Source organism: Ochlerotatus camptorhynchus, unplaced genomic scaffold, assembly GCF_037179485.1.
Source record: "Ochlerotatus camptorhynchus isolate MF236.1 unplaced genomic scaffold, CSIRO-AGI_Acam_v1.1 ptg000105l, whole genome shotgun sequence".
Lineage (NCBI taxonomy): Eukaryota > Metazoa > Arthropoda > Insecta > Diptera > Culicidae > Ochlerotatus > Ochlerotatus camptorhynchus.
In genome coordinates this window covers 5,277,911-5,301,858 of record NW_027040595.1, presented here as the reverse complement: position 1 = coordinate 5,301,858, position 23,948 = coordinate 5,277,911, and the positions used below count along the sequence as shown (strand labels likewise).

At 39.8% G+C, this 23,948-nt stretch overlaps 1 protein-coding gene across 1 annotated transcript; it reads left to right on the top strand.

Annotated features, from left to right (window-relative positions):
- The first annotated feature begins 10,125 nt into the window (after positions 1 to 10,125).
- Positions 10,126 to 11,970, top strand: LOC135699311 (myrosinase 1-like). The gene is made up of 5 exons (XM_065219558.1): positions 10,126 to 10,177; positions 10,237 to 10,435; positions 10,494 to 10,971; positions 11,028 to 11,122; positions 11,180 to 11,970. Exons 1-5 carry the CDS (start codon positions 10,137 to 10,139, stop codon positions 11,957 to 11,959), a joined length of 1,593 nt encoding a protein of 530 aa, XP_065075630.1. The 5' UTR covers positions 10,126 to 10,136; the 3' UTR covers positions 11,960 to 11,970.
- The last annotated feature ends 11,978 nt before the right edge of the window (positions 11,971 to 23,948 follow it).

The following is a 23,948-nucleotide window of genomic DNA, read 5'->3' as shown; positions in this document are numbered from 1 at the left end:
AGAATTTCTTCAAAATTAGCAATTATAAGTGTGTTCGTCACTCGGCATTTGATTAGTATTCTGAGAGAGAGCTCCCAGAAACGGTTCTGGAGGGGTGTTACTCCTGCCAGAACCTCGAGACTCATGTTATGCGTTGAGTGCATACAGCCTAGAGCAATACGCAGACAACGATATTGAATTCGTTCCAATTTTATTAGGTGACTTTTTCTTGCCGAGAGAACAGAGAGAATTGTTGTTTTATAAAGCGTTATGAGGTCTCCCGGATGAGCACCCCACCATGTGCCGCAAATTGAACGGAGAAAGTTGATCCTCTACTGACATTTTTGCTTCAAATATGTAATGTGGGTATTCCAAGTGCACTTTGAATCAAACCAGACCCCAAGGTACTTGAAAGACAATGATTGGGTAATGTTTCTGCCCAAAAGATTAAGCTGCATTTGGGCTGGGTACCGCTTTCGAGTAAACACTACCAGTTCAATTTTCTGCGGCGAGAATTCGATCCCTAGATTCCTAGCCCAAGAAGACATGTTATCTAAGGAACTTTGCAATGGTCCTTGCAAGTCCACGGCATGTGGACCTCTTACGGAAACCACACCGTCATCTGCAAGTTGTCTTAGCGTGCATTGTTCTGCCAAACAGTTGTCGATACCTTTGACATAAAAGTTATAAAGAAGAGGGCTTAGACATGAGCCTTGGGGCAGGCCCATGTAACTAATTCTGGAAGTTGTCAGTTTTCCAAGAGAAAAGTTTATTTGCTTTTCTGACAACAAATTGTACAAAAAATTATTTAAAATTCCAGAAAGTCTACATCTGTGCAGATTGTCTGACAGAATTTCAATGGAAACTGAATCAAAAACACCCTTAATTTCCAAGAATACTGAAGCCAATTGCTCCTTGTGCGCAAAGGCCAGTTGAATATCTGTGGAAAGCAGCGCTAGACAATCGTTTGTTCCTTTGCTTTTGCGGAACCCAAACTGTGTATTTGATAGCAAGTTATTTGTTTCGACCCACTGATCGAGTCTCCGAAGGATCATTTTCTCCAACAATTTCCTAATGCACGAAAGCATGGCAATCGGACGGTATGAGTTATGGTCAGACGCTGATTTGCCAGGTTTTTTAATGGCTATTACTTTGACCTATCTCCATTCAGGCGGTACAATGTTGTTTTCTAGCAAGGAATTGAATAAATCTAGCAAGCGTCTTTTAGCGATATCTGGGAGATTGTTCAGAAGATTGAATTTAATCATATCGCTTCCCGGTGAGGAGTTGTTCGATGAAAGAAGAGTCATAGAGAAATCCAGCATTGTGAATGGTCTATCCAGAGAGCAGCCGCTAGGAGACGCTTCTCGAAGAATATTTTGTGCTGGAACTGAGTCCGGACAGACCTTTTTAGCGAAATCGAATATCCATCGGTTGGAGTATTCTTCACTCTCATTAGAAGATGAGCGGTTACGCATGTTGCGAGCCACCCTCCACAAGGTGTTCATTGAGGTTTCTCGTGAGAGTCCCTCGACGAAATTGCGCCAATAACCGCGTTTTTTTGCTTTGATTAATTGTTTCAGCTTTGTCTCAAGCTTTGAATATTCCTCGAAGTAAGTGGAGGTTTTGTGTTTACGAAAAGCTTTGAAAGCATCAGATTTTTCTACATACAATTTTGTGCATTCTTCGTCCCAACCAGGTGTGGCTGGTCTCCTTTTAAAGGGTGCACTTGGAACTTTTCTTTTTTGTACTTCCAGTGAGCTTTTGCAAAATCAAATCGGCTAGGAATCGATATTCTTCCAATGGTGGAAGCGCATCTATTGATTCGACACCGATTGTCACCGCCGTTGCATATTTCTGCCAGTCGATGTTCCTTGTAAGATCAAATGGAACCCGAGATGGTTCTGCAGAGTGAGGGCCACACTTTATTGAAATGATGATTGGCAAATGATCGCTACCAAGGGGATCATTGATAACCTTCCACAGACAATCCAATGATAGCGATCTTGACACAAAGATAAGTCGAGTCGGCTTTCTCGAGCCGGAGGTTTTGCTATACGTGTCGCTTCACCAGCGTTCAAAATAGTCAAGTTGAAATCGTCGCATAAATCGTAAAAAATAGCCGCTCTATTGTCATCATATAGATCGCCCCACCCAGTACCATGGGAGGTCATATCACCCAGAATTAATACTGGGGATGGAAGAATTGAAACTAGATTCCAGAGTTGACTACGGCTAATGGAGGTTCTTGGTGGAACGTATACTGAAGCTATGCAAAGATCTTTGTTCTTCACATTTATTTGGCAAGCAACGATTTCGACGCCGGATAGAGCAGGAAGGGAAATTTTGTAGAAAGGGTAGCACTTTTTGATCCCTAAAAGTACTCCTCCATAAGAATCGTCTCTATCCAGGCGCATAATGTTAAAATCGTGGAAGTTGAGTTCTTTATCGGAAGAAAGCCATGTTTCACAGATAGCAAATATTTCACAATCAGAATTGTGGGGTACAAATTTGAATGAGTCTAGTTTAAGCACTAGACTACGGCAGTTCCACTGAAGTACAGTCGAAGACATGGACCTTGACCGATGAATTATCCATCGAAAGATATGATTGATGCAAGGAGGGGCCATGAAACAGTCAATTGCTTAAGATATGATTCTAATGTTGGAAGCAAGGCAGAAACTAAGCTTCTTAGAGGGTCTTGTATGTTGAACATGTTTAATATGAATTCCACAATGTCCGAAAAAGCTAGCAAACCTCGTTCGGACTTGGATTTCTTTTGAGAAGTTTGAGGAGCAGCTTTTTTATTTTTTTTTATCTTTGTTGGGCAATGGCGGAAAATTCTTGCTGCATCCAGGGATTGGATCAACAGGAGCCTTCGGTTTCGTTTTTTCATCCCCATTACCCTGGGAATTTGGCAATCGTCTGGAGGTGACTTTAGTTTTCTTACGGCGCACTTTCGGGGAGGGGCATTTTCTTTTTGAGGAACCGTCCATTTTTGAAGGTGCGTGTACCACCGTAGAATCACCTTCATCGGATGAGTCAGAGTCCGATTTTTCAACTGACAAAACCGAAAATTAGTTTGCATCTTGGACGGCTGATGCAGCCTTCAACATTTGAGCATATGTCTGCTTGGAGCGTCCAGAGATTGAACGCTGCACTTTATCGGAGTGCTGTTTGTACATCGGGCACTCCTACAAGGGGTGAGGATTCTCGCCACAGTAAGCGCATTTTACTGATTCTTTGTGGCAAGAATCCTCTTTGTGGTTTTCACCACATTTGCCACAACGAGTTTTGTTGCCGCAATGGCTGGCCGAGTGTCCCAGCCTTTTGCAGTTGGTACAATTATATACCCTCTGTACAAACAGTCACACCGGAAAAAAGCACTATCAATTTTAACAAAGTTTGGGAGAACTGAACCTGCGAAAGTCACCCGGAACGAGTCTGAATGTTTATAAACTTTTTTACCGTCTAGCAAAGATGCTGAATGCAGTTGCCTTACATCCAGTATCTTCACTAGCGCGGTAGCGAATGTCGAGTTTTTAAAAGTTCCCGAGGCATGTTTCAAGTCCTCGACAGTCAGACTCGCGTCGGAGACCACGCCTTCTATCTCCACATTTCGAGAAGGGATGTAGATGTTATACTCAACACTCAAAAGCTCGTGTTCAGCAATTTTATTTGCCACATCATAAGTCGGTGCTTCTACACGCAGTTTGTTGAATCTTTCTTTGTGTACCAAGATTCCCGGATACTTACGCAGCAAATCTCTCGTTATGTCGAGAGTTTTCAAAGGTTTATTTTTGGGCCGAAAAAAGACAACCCATGGTCCTTTCGAAGACGATTCATAGTATCTGGTTCGCGTAACGTAGGCATCGGAAGATGCCATAAGTGTTGCGCAAAAGCGGTGCGCAACCACTTAAGAAGGAAAAAAAATTAAAACCTTCACTAATTAATTAATTTTAATTACTAGTAATTAAATTTTTGCCCGCCGTACGAACAAATCAAAAAGAAAAAAAAATCGAAAAAAAAAAAACTTAAATCTACTTGCAAAAAATTGTCTAACTATGACCCATACTCCCCTACCAGGGGTGAGAGACAGAGTCACGCGCCACGAGGCAAAATTAAACTACAATAGGGAGGCAATGGACTTGCAAAATGTATTGCCTAATACTTATGCCGGTTGTAAACAACCTATCAGCCGTTGCAGCTAGATGGTCCGTTTGCTGCTGCTGGTGGTGATGGTTGGTGTTGGTGGGTCGGCACGATGATGAAAAAATGGCTTGACGACCGGATGGATTACCGGGGTGAATTAAAGCTGGATGGCAACTCCAAGGGGCTCGGCCCATGGAATTCCACTTCCTCTGTTGCACACTGGTCACTTGGGGCACCCAATGGGGGGGGGGGGGTGTGAAAAAACCGCTCGGGCGAAAAAAAAACACCGAAAAAAACTAGATGCCGCGCGACTGAGACCGGGACGTTGTTAACCGACTGAGTGTTCAACTAGGAATGAAACCTTAAATTTGAAAATATCGATTTGGAATAAAATTGATCAACCCCTCAAATGGCTTCCCATTGCATTTCTAGTAATTATTCTTATTAAATGTGGGCTCCCTGAATCCGATTCAAGTGCTAAAACCCTTGTGTGAAAAGTATTTTCACCAGAAATGCCAAAAAAGATGTCTTAAATGCTCAGTTGCGCCTTAATGTAGGCAATTTCAAATAAATTCAATTATATATCGATATAATATGATTTCTCAAAATTTCTTCTTCTAGTCCTGGTCTAGAAGAAGAAATTTTGAGAAATAATACTATAACGATATTTAATCGATGGCATAATAAGACGTCTTCAGGTTCTACAAATTGGCCATGAGTCCAGGGAACAGCAGTTAACATAAAGGCCAATGTCTCTCGCCAGTGTCGGAGATTGTGAGCAAACTGAAGGATGCCTCGCTGGATACGCCCAAGACTGGACGGGCGGTAGCTGGTGGCCGTGAACGGTTCCTGGGGAAAGCACTAGACGCGAACCTCTTCCCAGATGACCATGGGGATGTATTACAACAAAGGTAATTGCTATTAGATATTTTTGAAAATAGTGACAGATAGCAGACATGAAGCTCAAGTGGAGGTGCCGGGCAAAGGTGTTATATCCTAGACGAATGGTAAATTAAAAATTCGCTATAGTCGTTGTCGTAGGCGCCGTCATAATCGCCGTCGTAGTCGCCGTAGGCAGTACCGTTAGTACATTTAGAATTAACCATCAACCGCTGAAACTATATGAATTATCGCCTATTTCTGTTGTTCATTACATACCAAGTGAAAACGAGAACGTAGTTTCATTTCAATTGCTTGTTTAACCATGGCTTAAACAATTGTCACGTCGGTCTTCTTCTTCTTCTTCTTCTTCTTCTTCTTCGCATTTCAAGCTTATTGCATATCGCATATTAGCTTATTGCGTGCTCTCAACTTAGTGTTCTAGATGCACTTCCACAGTTGCCTGTACCATTTTTGCATTGATATGATTGTGTGGCAAGTCCAATCATACTGCTATGCCCAGGGAAGTCGAGAAATTTTCTAACCCGAAAAATTCCTAGACCGAACCGGTAATCGAACCCAGCCACCTCCAGCATGGTCTTGCTTTGTAGCTGCGCCTTTACCGACTGAGCTAAGGGAGGCCCCGTCGGTCATAGCTTGTTATGATTGCCTGAACCATGCGTGAAGAGCAAATCGAAACATTGAAAGTCGCGTGAAAGTGGAACTTAATGAAGGTCTAAGTAGGGGAAACAGCCCTATTGTGGCGGTACGTTAGCAGCGTTAGAAGCCTATTGTTGTGTATGGGGGTTTTCATACACAACAATAGGCTTCTAACGCACCGCAACAATAGGGCTGTTTCCCCTACTCTTTCGTAGCTTTTAGTTTTAGGATTTGAAAGATCGTCGGTTGCAGTGGCTTGCTTACTGAGCAGAAAACCGCAGCCCCAGGTCCTTTCATATTAAAAATGTATGGTAAGATCGCTTGTTTATCGTGTATTTTGTAAAACTTTTCGTTTTCGTCGGTGCCAGTGTCGGTGGAATAGTTATAATAACTTGAGTAACGGTATAATGTGATATTAGGGGCTCAGTGGCCTTAGAGCAACCGTTTTTGCTTACTGAGCAGAACATCATGAGTCTAATCTCAAGCCCATCCACATTCAAGATTCGTCAATCGTTTTATTTGTTAACATGACTACATGGTAATAACAGCAACTCGATGATTAAAAAGGAGCTCGTCTGCCTAGAGGCAAATGTTTTGCTTACTGAGCAGAAGACCGTGGTTTCAATCCCAAGCTCATTTGCGTTATATGATCGTTAGGATATCAATTCAGCTTATCGTTTACCAAACCGAACCCTGCTGTGATTCCTTGTGGAAGTGCAGAGGTGTTCTCGGCTTCCTTTCTTGACCTGCGTTCGGGCGCGGCCGGCGCTGGTATTGCCTAGTTTGAGATCACCAGTTTTTACACATTGAGGATGATTGCTAGTCCCAAGCATCGTCTATTGGTTCTCTGTGTAATTACAGCTGGTCTGGCAATAACAGAGTAGCAACCGTGGGTGGTCAATAATGCTCATGCTCATGATTGTCATTAAGGCCTCTGAACTTATGATTTGCTGTATAATTTTTCGCCCGACCCGAACTTCGGTCCAACTATCCTAATGTCGTTGGCCTATATGCTCGACCTATGTGCTATCGAGAAAGTTCACTAAGGATATTTGTATCAAGTCTTATTTTACTAACAATCTAAATCCAACGAGAATGGTAGGTGTGGTAGATAGAGTTGGTACTGAATAATAATCATAGTGAGTAACGATAGCTATACCTTGAGTAAACTTGATTCAGCGTGTAGTCTTATAATACAAACGAATTGAGTATACTGAAGTCAGCGTGTAGCAAAAGAATATAGTGAATAGTGTTTTTGGAGTTAAATGTTAAGCTCCTATGGGTAGAGGTCATAGCAAAAAAAAAAAGGGTTCAGATTCTCCCGATGGCAGATTGGTGAAGATAGTCTTCGGTAGGCTCCCTGATGGAAAGGCAGAGGAGTAGGCCGGTAGCCAAAAAGACTAAAAACAAATATGAAAATATTCTTCCGATGAGAGATCGGCGAAGATAGTCTCCGGTAGGCTCCCTGGCGGAAGGGCAGTAGAGTAGGTCGGTAGAAAAAAAAGAAGAAAGAAGCAATGACAGGATTGGCTGGTAAATAAAACCGAATGTTGATGACAGTATAAGATGATTGTAATGTTGATTTGGTTGTCATTATTAAAGAGGTTTTCAGCCGTAGGCCGGTTCATATCTTCAACGCAATATTGATCATAGTAATATTGAACATGCAATGTGGGGATGGCAAAATTTACGAAGGCAAAATCGATATAGTGATTTTGAAATTGATGGAACTGCTGGATTTGATGGTGGTATTGAAGTGTGGATTATTTTGTAAAAGGAAGATTTTTATGCAACTACAATTGGTGTACAAAGTGGTATAGGTTGTAAGTATAGTAAAACAAAAAAAATCTATGACGAATGAAGGAGTAACTTACGTGCCCGGAGGTGATGAAGTTGACGGTAATGACAAAATGTATGGCTAAATTGAAGTTGATACGGTTGTGAAGCTGATGGTAATGATAGAGTTTATGGCAGTATTTAAGATGTTGAATGTTGATGTTGATAAAATTATTGAAATTTATGGCATTGTTGAAGATGATGGTGATGCCAAAGTTTATGGAAAAGTGAAGTTGATGATTGGATTGCAGTTGAATTTTGAAGGAAATATTGAAGTTGTTGGTAATAGTGCTATAAAGTTGAAGTGAAGAACTTTTTAGCAATATTCGAAACATGTGCTTAAAAACTATTAAGCTAATGAATGTTCGTTGATGTATTTTGTTGATAATTGCGGTAATGTGTATGTGTTGTTGAATTGTATCTGTACTCGTAAGAGTAGAGAAGGGAAAGAATGTGGTAGATAGAGTTGGTACTGAATAATAATCATAGTGAATAACTATAGCTATACCTTGAGTAAACTTGATTCAGCGTGTAGTCTTATAATACAAACGAATTGAGTATACTGAAGTCAGCGTGTAGCGATTATTTGATGATCAAAGAAACGCACACAAACATATATATATGCGATGAGGAAACTACCCGAAGCATGAGCTTCGCCTTTGTGCATGACTGCATGGTGAAACCAGTCATTTAACTAATTTTGTAGCGCACGGTTGTGCATTGTGCTAGTCTTTGTTGAGACAAATGGCCGAGGCTTGAAACCTCGGTCAAGTCACGACAGTAGGTACTTTTTTAGTGAATGTATCCTTTCCAGGTATCGACCACGATCGACCTTCGCTACAGGTAAGTATACGAGGATAAATATTCACATTCAATTGCATCATAAGCTTTACTAATTTAATTATTTTTCGTTTACTTACAGGAATTAGCGATAAACTAGAATCGTTTTTTTTTGTTCTTCCTTCGACCAATAGTACTATTTGTATACTAATTTCGATTTATTAACTTGAACCGCAAAACTGAACATTGTTTATATTCCAATAATTGATCGAGATAATTTGCGATGGCGAATTATGTTTAACATACTTCCAAAGGCGAGGCTCGAATGGAGCAACGCTGACAAAACTGGGCCAGAATTATTTTTTGGTGAAAACTGGGTTATCCAGGATTATTGAAGGATACAACGGTCAAAGGACGTCCCCGCATCATCACTATATGGGTGAGGAGCTCGCGGGGCTTTTAAACATGGCTGGATCATGAATTTGACACAGTAGAACACCTATATGTACTCACCTTGAGTAATACCATAGAGGTAACTCTAATAGCGAATTCGTTTATTATTCAGTTCCAACCTGGATCGGGTATCAGGATTGGGTCTACTTGTTTTCTGACAAACGTCAGTTTGCTCGTTTGTTTTTAAAACCTAGCTCAGGTTGAGGTTCGCACTGACAAAAAGTTCAGTTTCGCACTGGGTTGGAACTGGTTCCAACCCCGATAATAAACGAATACGCTATAAGACCAGAAGGTACCGAAGAAACGGGTTCAACTTTTTGGGACAGCTCTGGTACTCTCTTCGGTCTCGAAACATAGGTAAATCCACGAACCCCTCAATTTATCTGTCAAACTTTCATAGCGAATTAAAACAAACATAGTGTAGTACTAGAATTTTGACTAGAATGGGGTACGTTGATCGATTTGCTTGGGACCATAGGCTAGTCAAGTAGTGAGCCAATTTAAATTCGTTAGTTTCCACCCGTTGGTGATACTGCGCCCTTAAAGTTTTTCCACGATTGGTTCCAGTTGTCGCTACACATATGCCATCATTTCCACCGACAGGGATGGATTGCTCTTTGGAGCATCGTTCATCATTTTTCAATACAGAAAGCTAACCCTAAATAACAATTTTGGTTTTAGCAGGGTTCTGTAGACGATGATTTAGACTTGTAGAATGCTTTAAAACCTCGATAATATTTGCAGGGCTACTTGGGAACGTTAAATCTAATTGAATTTTTAGTTAATCCATCCTAAAGAGGTAGATTAATGCTATTATTCATCCGATCAAACTACAAAAAATTTGCACAGTAGAGCCACACTCTGTGTTTTCATCATGTATTTTGATCGGGATAATAATAGCTTTAATCGGTCTATTTTAAGATGGATTAACTGAAAATTTAATTGTTCTTAACCTATATATTACCTATAGCTTTCTATCCCAAAAATTAATGAACAATGCTCCAAAGAGCGATCCATCTCCATAAAAAAATCGTCCAGATGAAATAATCAGAATAAGAACATGACTCTGCGATTCAATCAAACTTCATTGTCAAGAGCTGCTGTGTTGTTTTGTGAGTTAATTAAATAATTTTGATTACAAACATAGGCCACATTTTATCATCTACCCCCAACGTTGGAATAGATAAGATACAAATGAAATCAATTCCAATGTTTTCCATTTCTCCATCTGTTTATTTAAATGTTTGACGGTGTCATCTGTTTGACACAGCTGATAAGCTATTCTATTCAATCACGGCTATATATAAGTAACCATAGTCCTCAAATTGTAAGTCACTTGACCAAACTGCACCAGCTGTTCGGTAGTTATTAAGACGGTTTGACGAAAGCCAGTCATCATGATGAACATAAGGTTCATCTCGCTTTGCTGCTGTTTGATGTAAAAACCGTTCAAACTTTACTCTTACTTAATAACCATTAACAATTTCCGACTTCCAGAGCATCAACAGTAGTGAACGGAGAAAGAGAATTTCCAGCGGATTTCAGGTTCGGTGTGGGAACTTCATCCTATCAAATCGAAGGAGGATGGAATGCAGATGGTAAGGGTGAGTCTATTTGGGATCACCTGACTCACAACTATCCGGAAAAGATTGCCGATAGGACTAATGGAGATATCGCCTGTGACAGTTACAATAATGTAAGTATAGTGAAGATTTCCAAACGAAACGATCAACTCAACAGTTCCAATCCAAAAGTGGCGCAGGGATGTCGAGATGAACCACGAACTCGGTGTCAGCATGTATCGATTCTCGATCGCATGGAGTCGTATCATGCCAACTGGGATAAGCAACGAAATCAACCAAGCCGGTATCGATTACTACAATAACCTCATCGATGAACTACTCAAGTACAACATCGAACCGATGGTTACCTTATACCATTGGGATCTACCACAGCGTTTGCAGGAGATTGGAGGCTGGACGAATGCTGCTATAGTGAACCACTTTAAGGAGTACGCCAGAGTTGCATTCGAAAGCTTTGGAGATCGCGTCACATGGTGGACCACATTCAACGAACCCATTCAGACATGCTTGCTTTCCTACGAGTATGATGCTATGGCTCCAGGATACGATTTCCCAGGTGTTCCAAGCTACATGTGCGCTCACAACGTACTACTGTCACACTCGGAGGCCGTAGAACTGTACCGTAATCGATTTCAACACAAGCAAAAAGGTACAAAGCTTGATTTCAATAACCATAATTCTGAATAACTAATACCTTATTTAAAGGAATCATCGGCATCACAATCGACACCGCATGGGGTCAACCTAAAACCGACACCCCCGATGACCTCGAAGCATCCGACCTCCTGTTGCAGTTCAATGTATGTTACATAACATCTAACCGACAATCATCAAACCTAACCTTTTTCCTTCCACAGCTCGGATGGTATGCACATCCAATCTTCTCCAAGACGGGCAACTACCCACAGGTGATGATTGATCGAATTGACGCTCTCAGCAAACAGCAAGGGTTTTCCACTTCTCGGCTACCGAAATTCACCCGAGAGCAAATTAGGAAACTGAGGGGATCATCCGATTTCTTCGGTATCAATGCCTACACTACGCTGATTGTTCACAAAAATGACGAACAGAACTCGGCCAACTACCGCGTTCCATCATTCGACCATGACCGCAATACTGTCGCATACCAGGATCCATCCTGGCCGTCTTCCGGATCAAGCTGGTTGAAGGTTTATCCCAAGGGGTTGTATCATCTGCTTCGCTGGATCAGCGAACAGTACGATAATCCACCAACCTATGTGACGGAGAACGGAGTTAGTGATCTCGGTGGTACCAAAGACGTGGCTCGAGTTCAGTTTTACAATGACTATCTGAACGCTGTGCTGGACGCCATGGAAGATGGCTCGGATGTGAAGGGTTACGTGGCATGGAGCTTGATGGATAACTTTGAGTGGCGAGCTGGACTGACGGAGCGATTCGGTTTGTACTACGTGGACTATGAAGACCCGGCGAGAACCAGAACCGCCAAGAGCTCGGCACTGGCTTATGCGAATATCATCAAAACGAGAAAAATCGATCCCGATTTCATTCCGGAACCGGAGGTTTACATCCCTGGCCCAGATGATGACGGTCTGAAACTGGTCAGAAGATGCAAAACCACCGGCGTGGCTCCATACATTAAGTTGTTGTGTAATTGAAGACACTCAGTATGGTAATAACATGGAGAACACGCGTTTGGAAAAAAATCAATCATGGACGTTGTCTTTGACTTTTTTCCTGGAAATTATTGTTAAGCAAGCGACTATTAAATAAAAATGATTTTTCCCTATACCGTTTTACCCGCTTTACAACCATTTCCCAGAGAGCCAAATAATTCAAATTTGTGTAGCGTTGCCAGCGGTCATCAAAAACACTCCCCGGCACTGATCTTTGATACCAAGCCTGCTTGCTTTAGTTAATTATTTTTATTTATTTAGACCCTAGCATGCTTCTCCTGTACTAAAAAAAGGTTCATTCTACGCTCTATTCTCTCAGAGCCACATGCTGCTGAGAGAAACCAACAAAACAACCTGCTGCGCCGCATTGCGTTGTTGTGTGAACTTGAAAAAACTGCTACCAGTGGCAGAAACAAAATTTAAAAGGCCCACGCTCGGGGTGCCATCGGTATGCCCTAGCTTCCTTATTAATTGCATAACTGTAGGTCTCTGTCTGTGACATAATGTGACGGCCCCATTATAAATGCAAACACGGAACGGGGGCCGTATCATTCCCTACTCGATTAGTTTGAACGGGATTTAGAAAGGATCGCGTTCAAAAAAAATGGGTTCAATAGGAACGATTGCATAAAAAACAAACCAACTTAGCTTAATATTTGCTCCCCAGAGGTATCCATCCTTACGTTTCTCGTGTCGTCCGTCTGCTGCTGATCTCCACTCGTCTATGTGATTCTAAGCTAGTCGTTGGATTGATTATCAGACCGCTAGCGCCGTAGTATCGTCGTTCTCCATTCAGTTTTTGTTCATCACCCCTCACTTCCTCCAAGTTCCCATAAACTGCTTGACCATTGACGAATGTTTGCCAAGTAATCGCTCATCTTCACCGCTTTTACATCTATTCGGTTTTATTAAAATTGATAGCATCTGTTCCACAGATCTAGCTTCTTCTTACTGCGGGATTCCTTCTGATTAACTTTGAATTGCCAATATCGTTCGGTTTTCTCATTGAATATTTCCAATGTTTTAATACCCATTGTTCACGCGATATTTTTTCTTCGCTTAAAAAATCAAGCTCAACTTGCCATCAGAGTTGATAATTATTGTATTCACATTATTATTGCTTATTCACTACTGGTTGATATCCCAAATTCAGGATACGTTTATTCGTCCAAACCGAAAAGGAATGTAGATGCCACTATCAGCCGCATTTTTCCCCTTCAGTCCACCTTCTGTCGACATATTGGGGAATTTACGCATTCTCGGCAATCTAAGCAGCGCCCTTCTTTCTATAGCCTTTTTCTCTAAGGAACGCACACATATGCAGTATTGGTTTGTTTACAATCTATTGCTGCCAGCTGCTCTAACAATTTCAGTCGAAAGAATTGTCAAAAACTGTTTTGAAACGCTTTTACAAAGCTCCAATCTTCTCTAGTGAGAGCGAGTATTGTCGGCAACCAGTTTTTCTTTGGCAACCGTTCCATTTGAACTGCATGTAAATCTGCTGTTCTATTATCGGCAACTCGAAATCAGCTACAATTTATAGTGCGTGTGTTTTATTTCAAGAAAACCTTGCTAGATTTCTTTTTCTCAGTGGTAAAAATATAGTCAAATGGAAGCTGAAAGCATAAAGAATCGTTTGCATGCATTCAGCGAAGTGTTTTCGTAAGAAAATACAGTGAAAATAGTGTTTCAATTTGGGTTGCCGAAAATAGTCTGTCATGCCGAAGTCGTCATTTCCCCTATTTGATTATTCTTCATATAGTCGTCCGGATACCTCATCGTTACTACCAACCAGTGTTGGTAAAATCAGAAATCAATTGATATTTTTCCGCTATCATGCGCTCGCAATATCACGCGTGATATTGGAACAAAATATCATGCTTGATATTGATTTTACAAGCTCCTTTGATATTGCGAGACTATTCACAACGTGCAAATATCAAGCTGATAGATGACTCGACACAAAAATGATTCCATTGCACATCATTTTCTTAGAAAGAGAAAGCATAGTTTGCTATCTCTTTTTAATCTTCACCGATGGCATACGCGAAGAGCCGTTATGGAAGTTTCGGCTGCACAAAAATCATTAAACTCAATCTCACCACAGTTTGGTGAGATTTGCAGTTGGTGAGTTTTGTAAGCTTTATATTCCGAGCTGCGATATCACTGCTTGCAAAATCAACTGTAATTGTTTGCTTGTTGATTTTTGTCTAAGAAAATCAAGCGTGATCTTGGGCGTTGGTGAGATTTGATTTTTTGATATTTTCCCAACACTGCTACCAACACTATTGGTCATCAATCACTCCTCTGACTTGTCTTTACACCATCTTTTCGCCCTTCCTGTCATGCCTGCCTGCTCTGAGAAGTGATTTTCCTTGTTTTATATATTAATTTTAATATTTACTTCTCTTTTTGTTCAAGCACTATTATTGTTCCTTTAATTACTTTTTGTGTTATTTATGTAGTTTATAATCTAATATTTATTTATTTTTCTGTATACATATAATTACGGGATCAGGGCCGCGTTCGGGATTTTAAAAAACACTTAGCACTGCATTAACTACTTAATTATAATTATAATTATATTCAGGAAAAAGATACACTTCTTACTTCACTAACGTCCGAAAGGTAAAAGAGAGCGTAAACCGCTTCGATACTTCCTTTTGTAGACTATAGTTGCTGACTCGGATGATCGGCAACTGCGCTGGACTCTCCGGGTCGATGGCTGGAACTATTGCTGACTCCTACAGATTCCTATGGTTGGTGGATGGCTATGTTGAACTCGATGTTGCTAAGGGTCGGTGATTGCGGTTGTATTAGTGGTCGGCGTCGATGTAACTCCTCGGGGGGGTGAAAAAGTGTCGTCCTCGGCACTTGGCGTCTTCAGGGTTTTATCCTCAACTCTTTGAACTTCCTCAGGCTCCTCTTTTCTTGATTTCTGTTTTCGTCTCCTTAATTTAGATATTCTCCTGGCTACTCTGTCGATTGACCGTCTAAGATAGATAAGGATGAGCATTATCAGTATGATTGTCGTTACTGACAATCCTCCAAAAAGACTCCAAATTCGCGTCTCGTTGTTGAACTGCTTTAGAGACACATGATGAAGTAGTTCCCTGTTGATCAGTGTACGGTTGTCTATCAGGGTAATATTTAAATCGTTCTGTAACCAGCTGTTAATTGGAATGTTGTGTAGTGCTGCTTGAAAGAACTGATATTTTGATGTTACTTCCTTTGAATTATATGTTGTGTTCCCAAATTTAACCGTGCAATTTGAAAATGTGACTATAAAATTTCCGGTCAGGTTTCTATTGTCTGCTCCACAAGTTGATGAGATTGTGCTGTTTCCTGCGTTTGTTATTAAAATGGTGTTGTCGGCTATTAGTTTTCCTTCTAAACGATGATCTGTTTTGGTGATGCATTGAGCAACTCTACCCAGTATGAGTGGTTGAATGCAGTTGTCTGAGAATTCTTGAATGAATGAATGTCGTTGCACGTATTCGGTTGGTTTGCTTGTTGTGAGAAGCGATTTCTTGTGCTTGATTAAGAACTTCGGGTGCTCCTTGATGATATTGTTGTTGATATTTAACGGGAAAATTTGGATGATATCGGCTTCTTCCGGTTCCAGTTGTGGTACGTGTAATATGTAGAGAAGCGAGTTTTTACTGACTGCTATCTTCGGCGTTACGAAATAAAATGCCTCGTCGGGTAGGTCCACTTTTATTCCCTGTTCCTCTAGTAGCGTCCTTATTGTGTTGATTTCCTTCATAGACAATATTCTCGTGTTGACGGTAAACGTTTTTGATAAGATTATAGTGTCCTGAACGTCCAGTAAAATTTTGTTAATTGTGTCGATATTTAGAATTGTAATAAGTGTCTCAATTTCGTTCAGAACTATTTTGTTAGTGTATGAGTTTTCTACTATCTTATTAACGGTATTTGTTAGACTTTGTAGCCTTGAGTTCATTTGTGAATTGATTTGGTATTGTTTGTTGTTTTCAGTAATGAGGTCGTTCATAGAGCTGTTTATGATGCGTAGATCCTGTGCGTCGGGGTTTCCTGCAATCCACTTCCAGGCCGTACCGAGTGTGTCCCACCGTTTACTTCTAGTAGTTGATGTGGGTTTTATTTTATGGAAATTACTGTACAATTCGTTTAGTTTTTGTCTCACTATTTGGGTAAGTGGGTTAGTAATCTTCTCGTAAACTAGTGTGGTAACTAATTGCATGGTTACTTCTATATCCGTTAGGTTTATAGGATGTATTATTCTTATTGTTCCTGTTTGTATCTTGCATTTTCCAGTTTTCATTATAAGGATGGGATCGTTGCTCAAATGTTTGATTCCGAGATCTTGACTGTATATTCCTAATATGGATATTAGTGCTCCTATGAGTGATATTTTCATCTGTTAATGACAAAGATAATTATAGAATGTATTAGATTGTTAGTAGAAATCTTATTTTTAAATTTTTAAATTGTATTCATTTTTTCAATCGTTTGATTTTTTTCTTATGACGTTTAACATTGTTCGAGTTTATAAATGTTTTGTCTTGTATATTTCTAGCGGTAGTAGAGACTGCCCTTGGTTCAGTTTTCGTTCGTATGTTTGGTATAACAAAAACTTCTTCATTTTCTTGAATTGTTGGTGCATCTTCCCTTAAATCATTTCTTCTAATCTGTCTCTCTTGAGCTTTTAACATATTTGTTTTTGCTTCTAAAAATAGTTTTTGTGCATTACCTATTAATTCTTCTGGGTTATTGATATTATTTAAATTGAACATGATTTCATTAGGTTTCAACTTGGTACTTGAGTGTACACTTTCGTTATATAAAGCGACGGATAATTTAACTATTGACTTCGTTCCCAAATTTTGAAATTTATATTTATTTGAATTAAAGATTTCTATAATGGTTGAGTGGGTTCTCTCAATTTGCCCGTTTGATTCAGATGATGCTGCGTATTCTATACAGCAACCTAATTGACTTAAAAAGTTTCGTAACTGAATTGACCGGAAAGTGGTTTCGTGATCCGTTACTATTTTCTTTGGAACTCCAAACGAACTAAAGTATTTGCTAAGGGCTTTTTGTACATGAGATAGGTTTTTCGTTTTAATGTAATTCATTTGCAAATGTTTTGAGAATGAATCTATTAGAGAAAGAAAACTATGATTTGCTATTATAAATATGTCCATATGGACTCTTTCAAGGGGTTTATCTGTTATAGGCCGTGGGGAAAGTTTTATATTGTAAGGCCTTCTCTCGTACTTGTGACTATTGCATCGTGGGCATGCGTTTATGTAAATCTTTATCAATTTTGCCATATTTGGAAAAAAATATGACCTTCTTATTTGTGCCTCGACTTCAGCTGTACCTCTGTGTGCTCTGTCATGTTCAGTAGAAATTAATGAATTTTGCCTATCTTCGGTGGTAACATCCTCAACTATTTTGGATGTTAACACAAAGTGATCTTTATTCCCAAAGTGTTCTTTAAAACTTTCTTGAATTAGTTGAATTAAATTTTCAGGGGCGAGGATGGCAGATTGTCTACCGTTGTGTAAAGTTTTCAAAAAGTTCGTTACGTCAGATTTCTCATATTTAGGTTGGACTATTATCGTTCTGTGAAAATGTGGAAAAATAGTTTCGTTAATGATTGTAGTAATATTTGCAATTTTGAAGATTATCTGGTTTCGATAATAGTTAATTGGTCTATCTACGAAATGTATATAGAAATCAGACGAATCGTCTGCGGAGTGGACTGTTTCTAAATCTGAGTTTTGATCAGATGAAGGGGGGTTATTTACTTGTGATATTCTATCTCTGTCATCATCCATACCTGAAAAGGAAGAAGATGCGTCATTATTGGATTCACTGGACTCGTTAACATTTATTTCATCAGGCCGCCTGCTCAACGCATCCGCTACTACATTTGTTTTGCCTTCTTTGTATATTATATCAAATGAATAATTTTTCAGATCGAGTGCCCATCGTAAAATTCTGTCGTTTTTGGACGAATTTTTTAAGAAAGTTAAAGGTTTGTGATCTGTTAGTAGTGTGAATTTTGACCCGTAAAGATACGGTTTGAATTTGTTGATGGCCCAAACTATTGCGAGAGCTTCTTTTTCGATGGTGGCGTATCTTGTTTCCGCATCATTTAAAGTTCTTGATGCGAACGCTATTGGTTTTTCTACTTTATCTTGAATTTGAGATAGTACGGCGCCGACGGCATAATCGGATGCATCGGTCGTTAATATAAATGGTTTGTCGAACTGTGGGTATGCAAGTACTTGGTCTGTGGAAATAATTTGTTTCAATGTTGTAAACGATTGAATATACGACGGGTCATTGGGGTTTATGATTACGTCCTTTTTAAGGTATTTAGTCATTGGGCGAGTAATTTTAGAAAAATCTTGTATGAACCGACGATAATAGCCTGCCAGGCCCAGAAACTGTTTAATTTCCTTTTGAGTCTTTGGTGTAGGCCAGCTAATGATCTTGTCGATTTTTTCGGGGTTTGGTTTTACCCCTTCACTTGAAATAATGTGTCCCAGGAATTCAGTTTGCCTTTTAAGGAATTCACATTTATCCAATTGTATTTTTAAATTGAATTGAGAAAGTCTTTCCAATACACAATTTAGATTTTCAAGATGGTTCTTGAGGTTATACCCGACAATTACAATGTCGTCCAGGTAAACGTAACAAATTGTGCCTATATACTCTCCCAATATATTGTTCATCGCTCGTTGAAATGTTGCTGGAGCGTTTTTTAGGCCAAAGGGCATTCTATTAAATTCAAAATGTCCTTTGTCCGTGGAAAAAGCAGTTTTTTCTTTGTGACCTGGGTCCATGGGGATTTGGTGGAACCCGGACTTTAAATCTAGTGTTGTAAAGTAAACAGATTTACCGAGATTGTCAAGAATCTCCTCAATCTGTGGCATGGGAAACCTATCATCGACAGTTTTCTCGTTAAGCTTTCTATAGTCTATAACGTCTCTAACTTTTTTTCTGCCTGAAGCGTCTTGCTTCTTTGGGACAACCCATATTGGTGCAGAATATGGGCTAACTGATGGCTGAATGATGCCATTATCCAGCATTTCTTGAATCTGTTCATGAACATCCTTCTTAAAATGGTGTGGATAACGGTAACTCTTTGTGTAGATAGGACTATCATCTGAAGTTATTATTTTGTGGTTTGCAGCAGTTGTTGCTGAGAGTTTTTCACCCTCTTTCAGCAAAACTAATTGATTATTATGTAAAACTTTTAATAAGTCTGTAGTTTCGCACGACGATAAATGGTCTGTTCTGATTATTCTTTTTATATCTTCTGTTGATATTGGCTTTTTATTTTGGATCGGTATGGGGGTGAGTGTTTCGAAATTGTTTACCGTGAGTGAAATTGTAGGGAGTGACTCAATTTTACGTTTGTCCGACAAAATTTTAACTGTGGATTTATGGTTTTCCGACCTATACAGGCCTGGTTGTATGAAGGTTCCTTTGCATAGTTTCTGAAATTTTGGAACGAACCAGTCTCCATCGTTACATGTATCCATAGTGACAATGTGATGGAACTGTGTTTTCGCAGGGTAGTATTTAAAGAATTTGAATGAATTGCCTTGTAAAGATATGATCTCGGTTTCGTAATTTATTTTAGCTTTCAGTTTTGCCATAGTTTCGGATCCGAGAATTCCGTCAAAAAACGTATGAAAATTTAATTCGTAAAATGTTAAAGGTTTGAATCTTCCATTGAAGAAGTCTATTTTCCCTTTCTTCTGTGTGTTATTTGATCCAAATATGTTTTTAATAGAAATGTTGTTTACTGGCTCTGGGTTTTTAATGAACCCGTGTTTGATAATATTTTTGTTAGCTCCCGTATCTATGAGCAGTTTAACTTTCTCTTTCGTTACCGGGAGTGTAAGTTTTAGGAATGGTAGATAGTTCATACTGGCATTACTTCTGAACTTGCAATCTGAAAATTTAGATCGAGTTCTTCATCTTCATTTTCATCGTCGTCATTTTCTTCTTCTTGTTCTGTTTGGGTATGACCAGTTTCATGATTATGTATTTGTCTTCTATTGAGTGTTAGTTTACTTCTTATGGAACCATCGACCTCCATTGGTTCCAATTCTTGTTTCTCGGTTTTAATAGGAATAGAATTGTATTTAGGATTTTTATTGCTGTCATATTTGTTAGGTCGAGAGATGTTGCTCTCAACTTTTCTTTCTCCTCGAGCAATTCTCTCGCTAGAGGTGTATTCGCATAAGAATGCATATGCGTCCTCTAGACTTTTAGGTCTCGCTGCCAGTGCGTGACCAAAGTAAAACTCGTTTAGCCCTGATACAAATGCGGCTAAAGCGTCTTGATCGATAAATTTAGAAATCGCTGGCCAGGATTTTGCAAAGTCTTTATCTTGTTTTGCTAGTATTTTAATATTCTCCACCAAATATTGGGTCTTTTGATAATATTTGTGGACGGACATTGAATCGCCCTGTTTGTTTTTCCAAAGTTTGGATTTGTAGGATGATAATTCTTGCCTATCTCCTAAAGACGTAACTAAAATTTTTTTCGCCTCCGCAAATGTAGGCGGATATTGAGCCATACAAATGGCGTCTTTGGCTTTTCCTTGCAGTTTATGAATAACTGCTTGTTCGTAAATTGAAAACACATTGCTAGGGACTAACGGTTTGAAAATTTGAAGAGTGTTTTCTGCCGAGGTAATCCAAGCATTTAATTGTTTTGAATTACCGTCAAAAGTTGGAATACTTTTTATCGGGTCTGGGATCCTAGATAAAGATTCCATCACATTTTGGGCGTTGGCTGGTCCTAAATTTACAATTCCTTCTTCTTCGTCATGTTCATTGAAAGGTGGAACTTCACATTGAATTGCGTTTAATTGTTGCTCGTATTGAGCTTGTTTGGTTGTTAGGTTTTGTAGTTGCTGGGAAATTTGTTGAAGTTGGGCTGTAATTTGCTCCATATTTTCGTCCTTCTCTATAAAAAGGCTAGCTATTGATGGAATGTCTTCACGTAAAGGAATGTGACTATTTTCTTGGGACTCTACAGAATAATCACTCGATTCTGTATCGCTAATGTCGTTGCGCTGAAAAAGTTTTCTCGCTTTTTTCAGGGCAGAAGTTTTACGCGCGTTATGTTTCGTCATTCAATTTCGTAGCTACAATATTGCGACAGTTATGGTGTACCATGCACTGAGGCTTTTGGTGACACACGGATGTAATATGATATATGTGGGTACTTGATAGTTCGGAGCGACGTGGCGTCTTTGCTCGTCCACCTTTTCCACCACGAGATATTTTAAACGTTAAAATTTGCGTTGTATTGGAAAGCACAAATCTCGATGAAACTGTGGTCTCTCTTGGATCGTCACAAGTTTCGGTGGGGGATAAAAGGGGTAGGGGCCACAATTTACGTTCTCTTAGAACTCGTAAATTCTGGTGAAACTGTGGTCTCTCTTGGATCGTCACAAGTTTCGGTGAGAAAAGAAACTTCTCTTGGAACGGTTTCTGTTTCTCCAGCAAATGCAATTAGAACCGAGTATCGTTCGCGTTTCACTTGGATCGCGTCGATACAGGTCGTTCAATTGTAGTTGCTGTAGGTCAGTGGAATTAATTTCTACACTTCGCACTATACAGAGTAAGAAACATAAAATTCACTCACCTTTGTTGCTGTCGTGGCGTGGTCCTCAGATGTACAGCTGTGCGCGGCGTAACCTCAACTTTGGTGCACTTCTTTAAGTGCCCCCAAATGCTTCGACAATTCCTTAGATCTGTTTCCACGGATTAACTTCACTTTCGGTTTACGAACCGATAGTTTTGCACTGTTCTTCGCACTACTGGTTTTAACTGAGGCCTACCTAGGCTGCGCCAATTACGGGATCAGGGCCGCGTTCGGGATTTTAAAAAACACTTAGCACTGCATTAACTACTTAATTATAATTATAATTATATTCAGGAAAAAGATACACTTCTTACTTCACTAACGTCCGAAAGGTAAAAGAGAGCGTAAACCGCTTCGATACTTCCTTTTGTAGACTATAGTTGCTGACTCGGATGATCGGCAACTGCGCTGGACTCTCCGGGTCGATGGCTGGAACTATTGCTGACTCCTACAGATTCCTATGGTTGGTGGATGGCTATGTTGAACTCGATGTTGCTAAGGGTCGGTGATTGCGGTTGTATTAGTGGTCGGCGTCGATGTAACTATATATATATATATATATTTAAACTTTGTTTATTGTAACAATCTTATTTTTCATATCTGTTATTGACTTTTCATTTACCTACTAAAGGATCGGTGCCTAGGGGCACGAACGAAAGCTTGACGTAGGACGGCTAGTGGACGGAACAAATATGTTGATCATTTAGTTCTTAACTCTTTCCGTTTTTGAATTTGTGTTCCTAAAAAGGGCCGGTTGTTTTTCAAATGGTGGCCACAACAGTGCAAGTCGATGCCGACCGGATGACGGCGGCCTAATCATGTTGCCTATTGCGGGAAGCCTTTTCTTCGGTCGATGTGGGTGCTTTCATCTTCGTCTTCGTATTGGTGCGATGCGTGCTGTTCCACTCATATTATCGCTGCTTTTGTCCTCCCTTCCTTTCATTGGTGAAATGGTGAGCGGTCAACCGAGAATTGAGCTCGCTCATGTAGGCATGTGCAATGTGTCGTGTGTTCGGTTTGCGCTCTATCGTTGCGACCGTGTTTGGGATTTTTCGTTACATGTCTGAATTTTGATTTTTTAATGTGACCCTCAGTATAGAAATTAAAGACGTAGTCCTACGTCAAAAAAAAAAAGTAGGGAGGTAGTTCTGAAGAGGGTAGGTATATAGTTTCAAAAAAGTACAGCCGTGTAAAAATTGAAGCGAAGGGCCATTAAAGCGACATTGCTAAGTTAATTTTGTGATGTAGGTACCTGTAGGAGAGCATGAGCTTTCATGAGGCGACTCAAATAAAATGAAAATGTTTTAGTGGCGCTGTCAGGATTCCTGCTTCTTCTTCTTCTTCGCATTTCAAGCTTATTGCTTATCGCATATTAGCTTATTGGGTGCTCTCAACTCAGTGTTCTATAGACGCACTTCCACAGTTATTCATTGAAAGCTTACGATGTCTGTACCATTTTTGCATCAGCATCATTGTGTGGCAAGTACAATCATACTCTATGCCCAGGGAAGCCGAGACATTTTCCAACCCGAAAAATTCCTACACTGGCCCGGGAATCGAACCCAGCCACCTCCAGCATGGTCTTGGTGTGTAGTTGTGCCTTTACCGACTGAGCTAAAAGAGGCCTGCTTAGGTTGGCTTTTATAAAAAAAAAATCTCGATTAAAATAAGCAATTTGAAGTACCACTGACATCTTGGGAATTGATTTCCGATAATTTCACCAAAAATCACGTTTCCAAATTTTAGGCAAGCTAGTTCGATTTCTCGGAAAGCAGCTAACAAAAAGGAATACTATAAATAGATTTTCCCGGAGAATCCCCAATATGATCAATATCAATTAATTAAAATAAATTTCCAATGGAAGATGATTAATTTTTTTTTTGTTTTTCGAGAGGTCGGAAAAAACATCTAGAGAAAGTTGGAAAGAACTTTCAGCGAAAGTTTAGATGAACTTCTAGAGGAAGTCGGAAAAACTTCCGCAGCAAGTCCGCAAGACTTGTGGGGGAGCTCGGAAGAAGATTCCAGGGGAAATCGTAAGAACTTCGAGGAGAAGTTGCAGAAATCTTCCGATAAAAGACAGAAGAATCTTCAAGAGGATGTCGTGAAAAACATCAGTGAAACTGAAACAACCTTCCGTAGAAGGATGGAAGAAACTTGCCGAGGAATTTCCAAGAAAAGTTAGAATAAAATTCCGGGATTGGTCCGGGACACTTTCAGAGGATAACAGAAAAATTTCAGGGTAACTTGGAAGAATCTTCTGGAGGAAGTTCAAAGAGCTTTCAGGAGATGCAGAATCTTTCAACGG

Bases quoted from the DNA above. Each gene is read 5' to 3' on its own strand.
- LOC135699311 (XM_065219558.1), top strand. From the start codon at position 10,137: ATGATGAACATAAGGTTCATCTCGCTTTGCTGCTGTTTGAT. The intron at 10,178-10,236 runs GTAAAAACCGTT...TCCGACTTCCAG, and splicing joins TCGCTTTGCTGCTGTTTGAT to AGCATCAACAGTAGTGAACG. The intron at 10,436-10,493 runs GTAAGTATAGTG...CCAATCCAAAAG, and splicing joins CCTGTGACAGTTACAATAAT to TGGCGCAGGGATGTCGAGAT.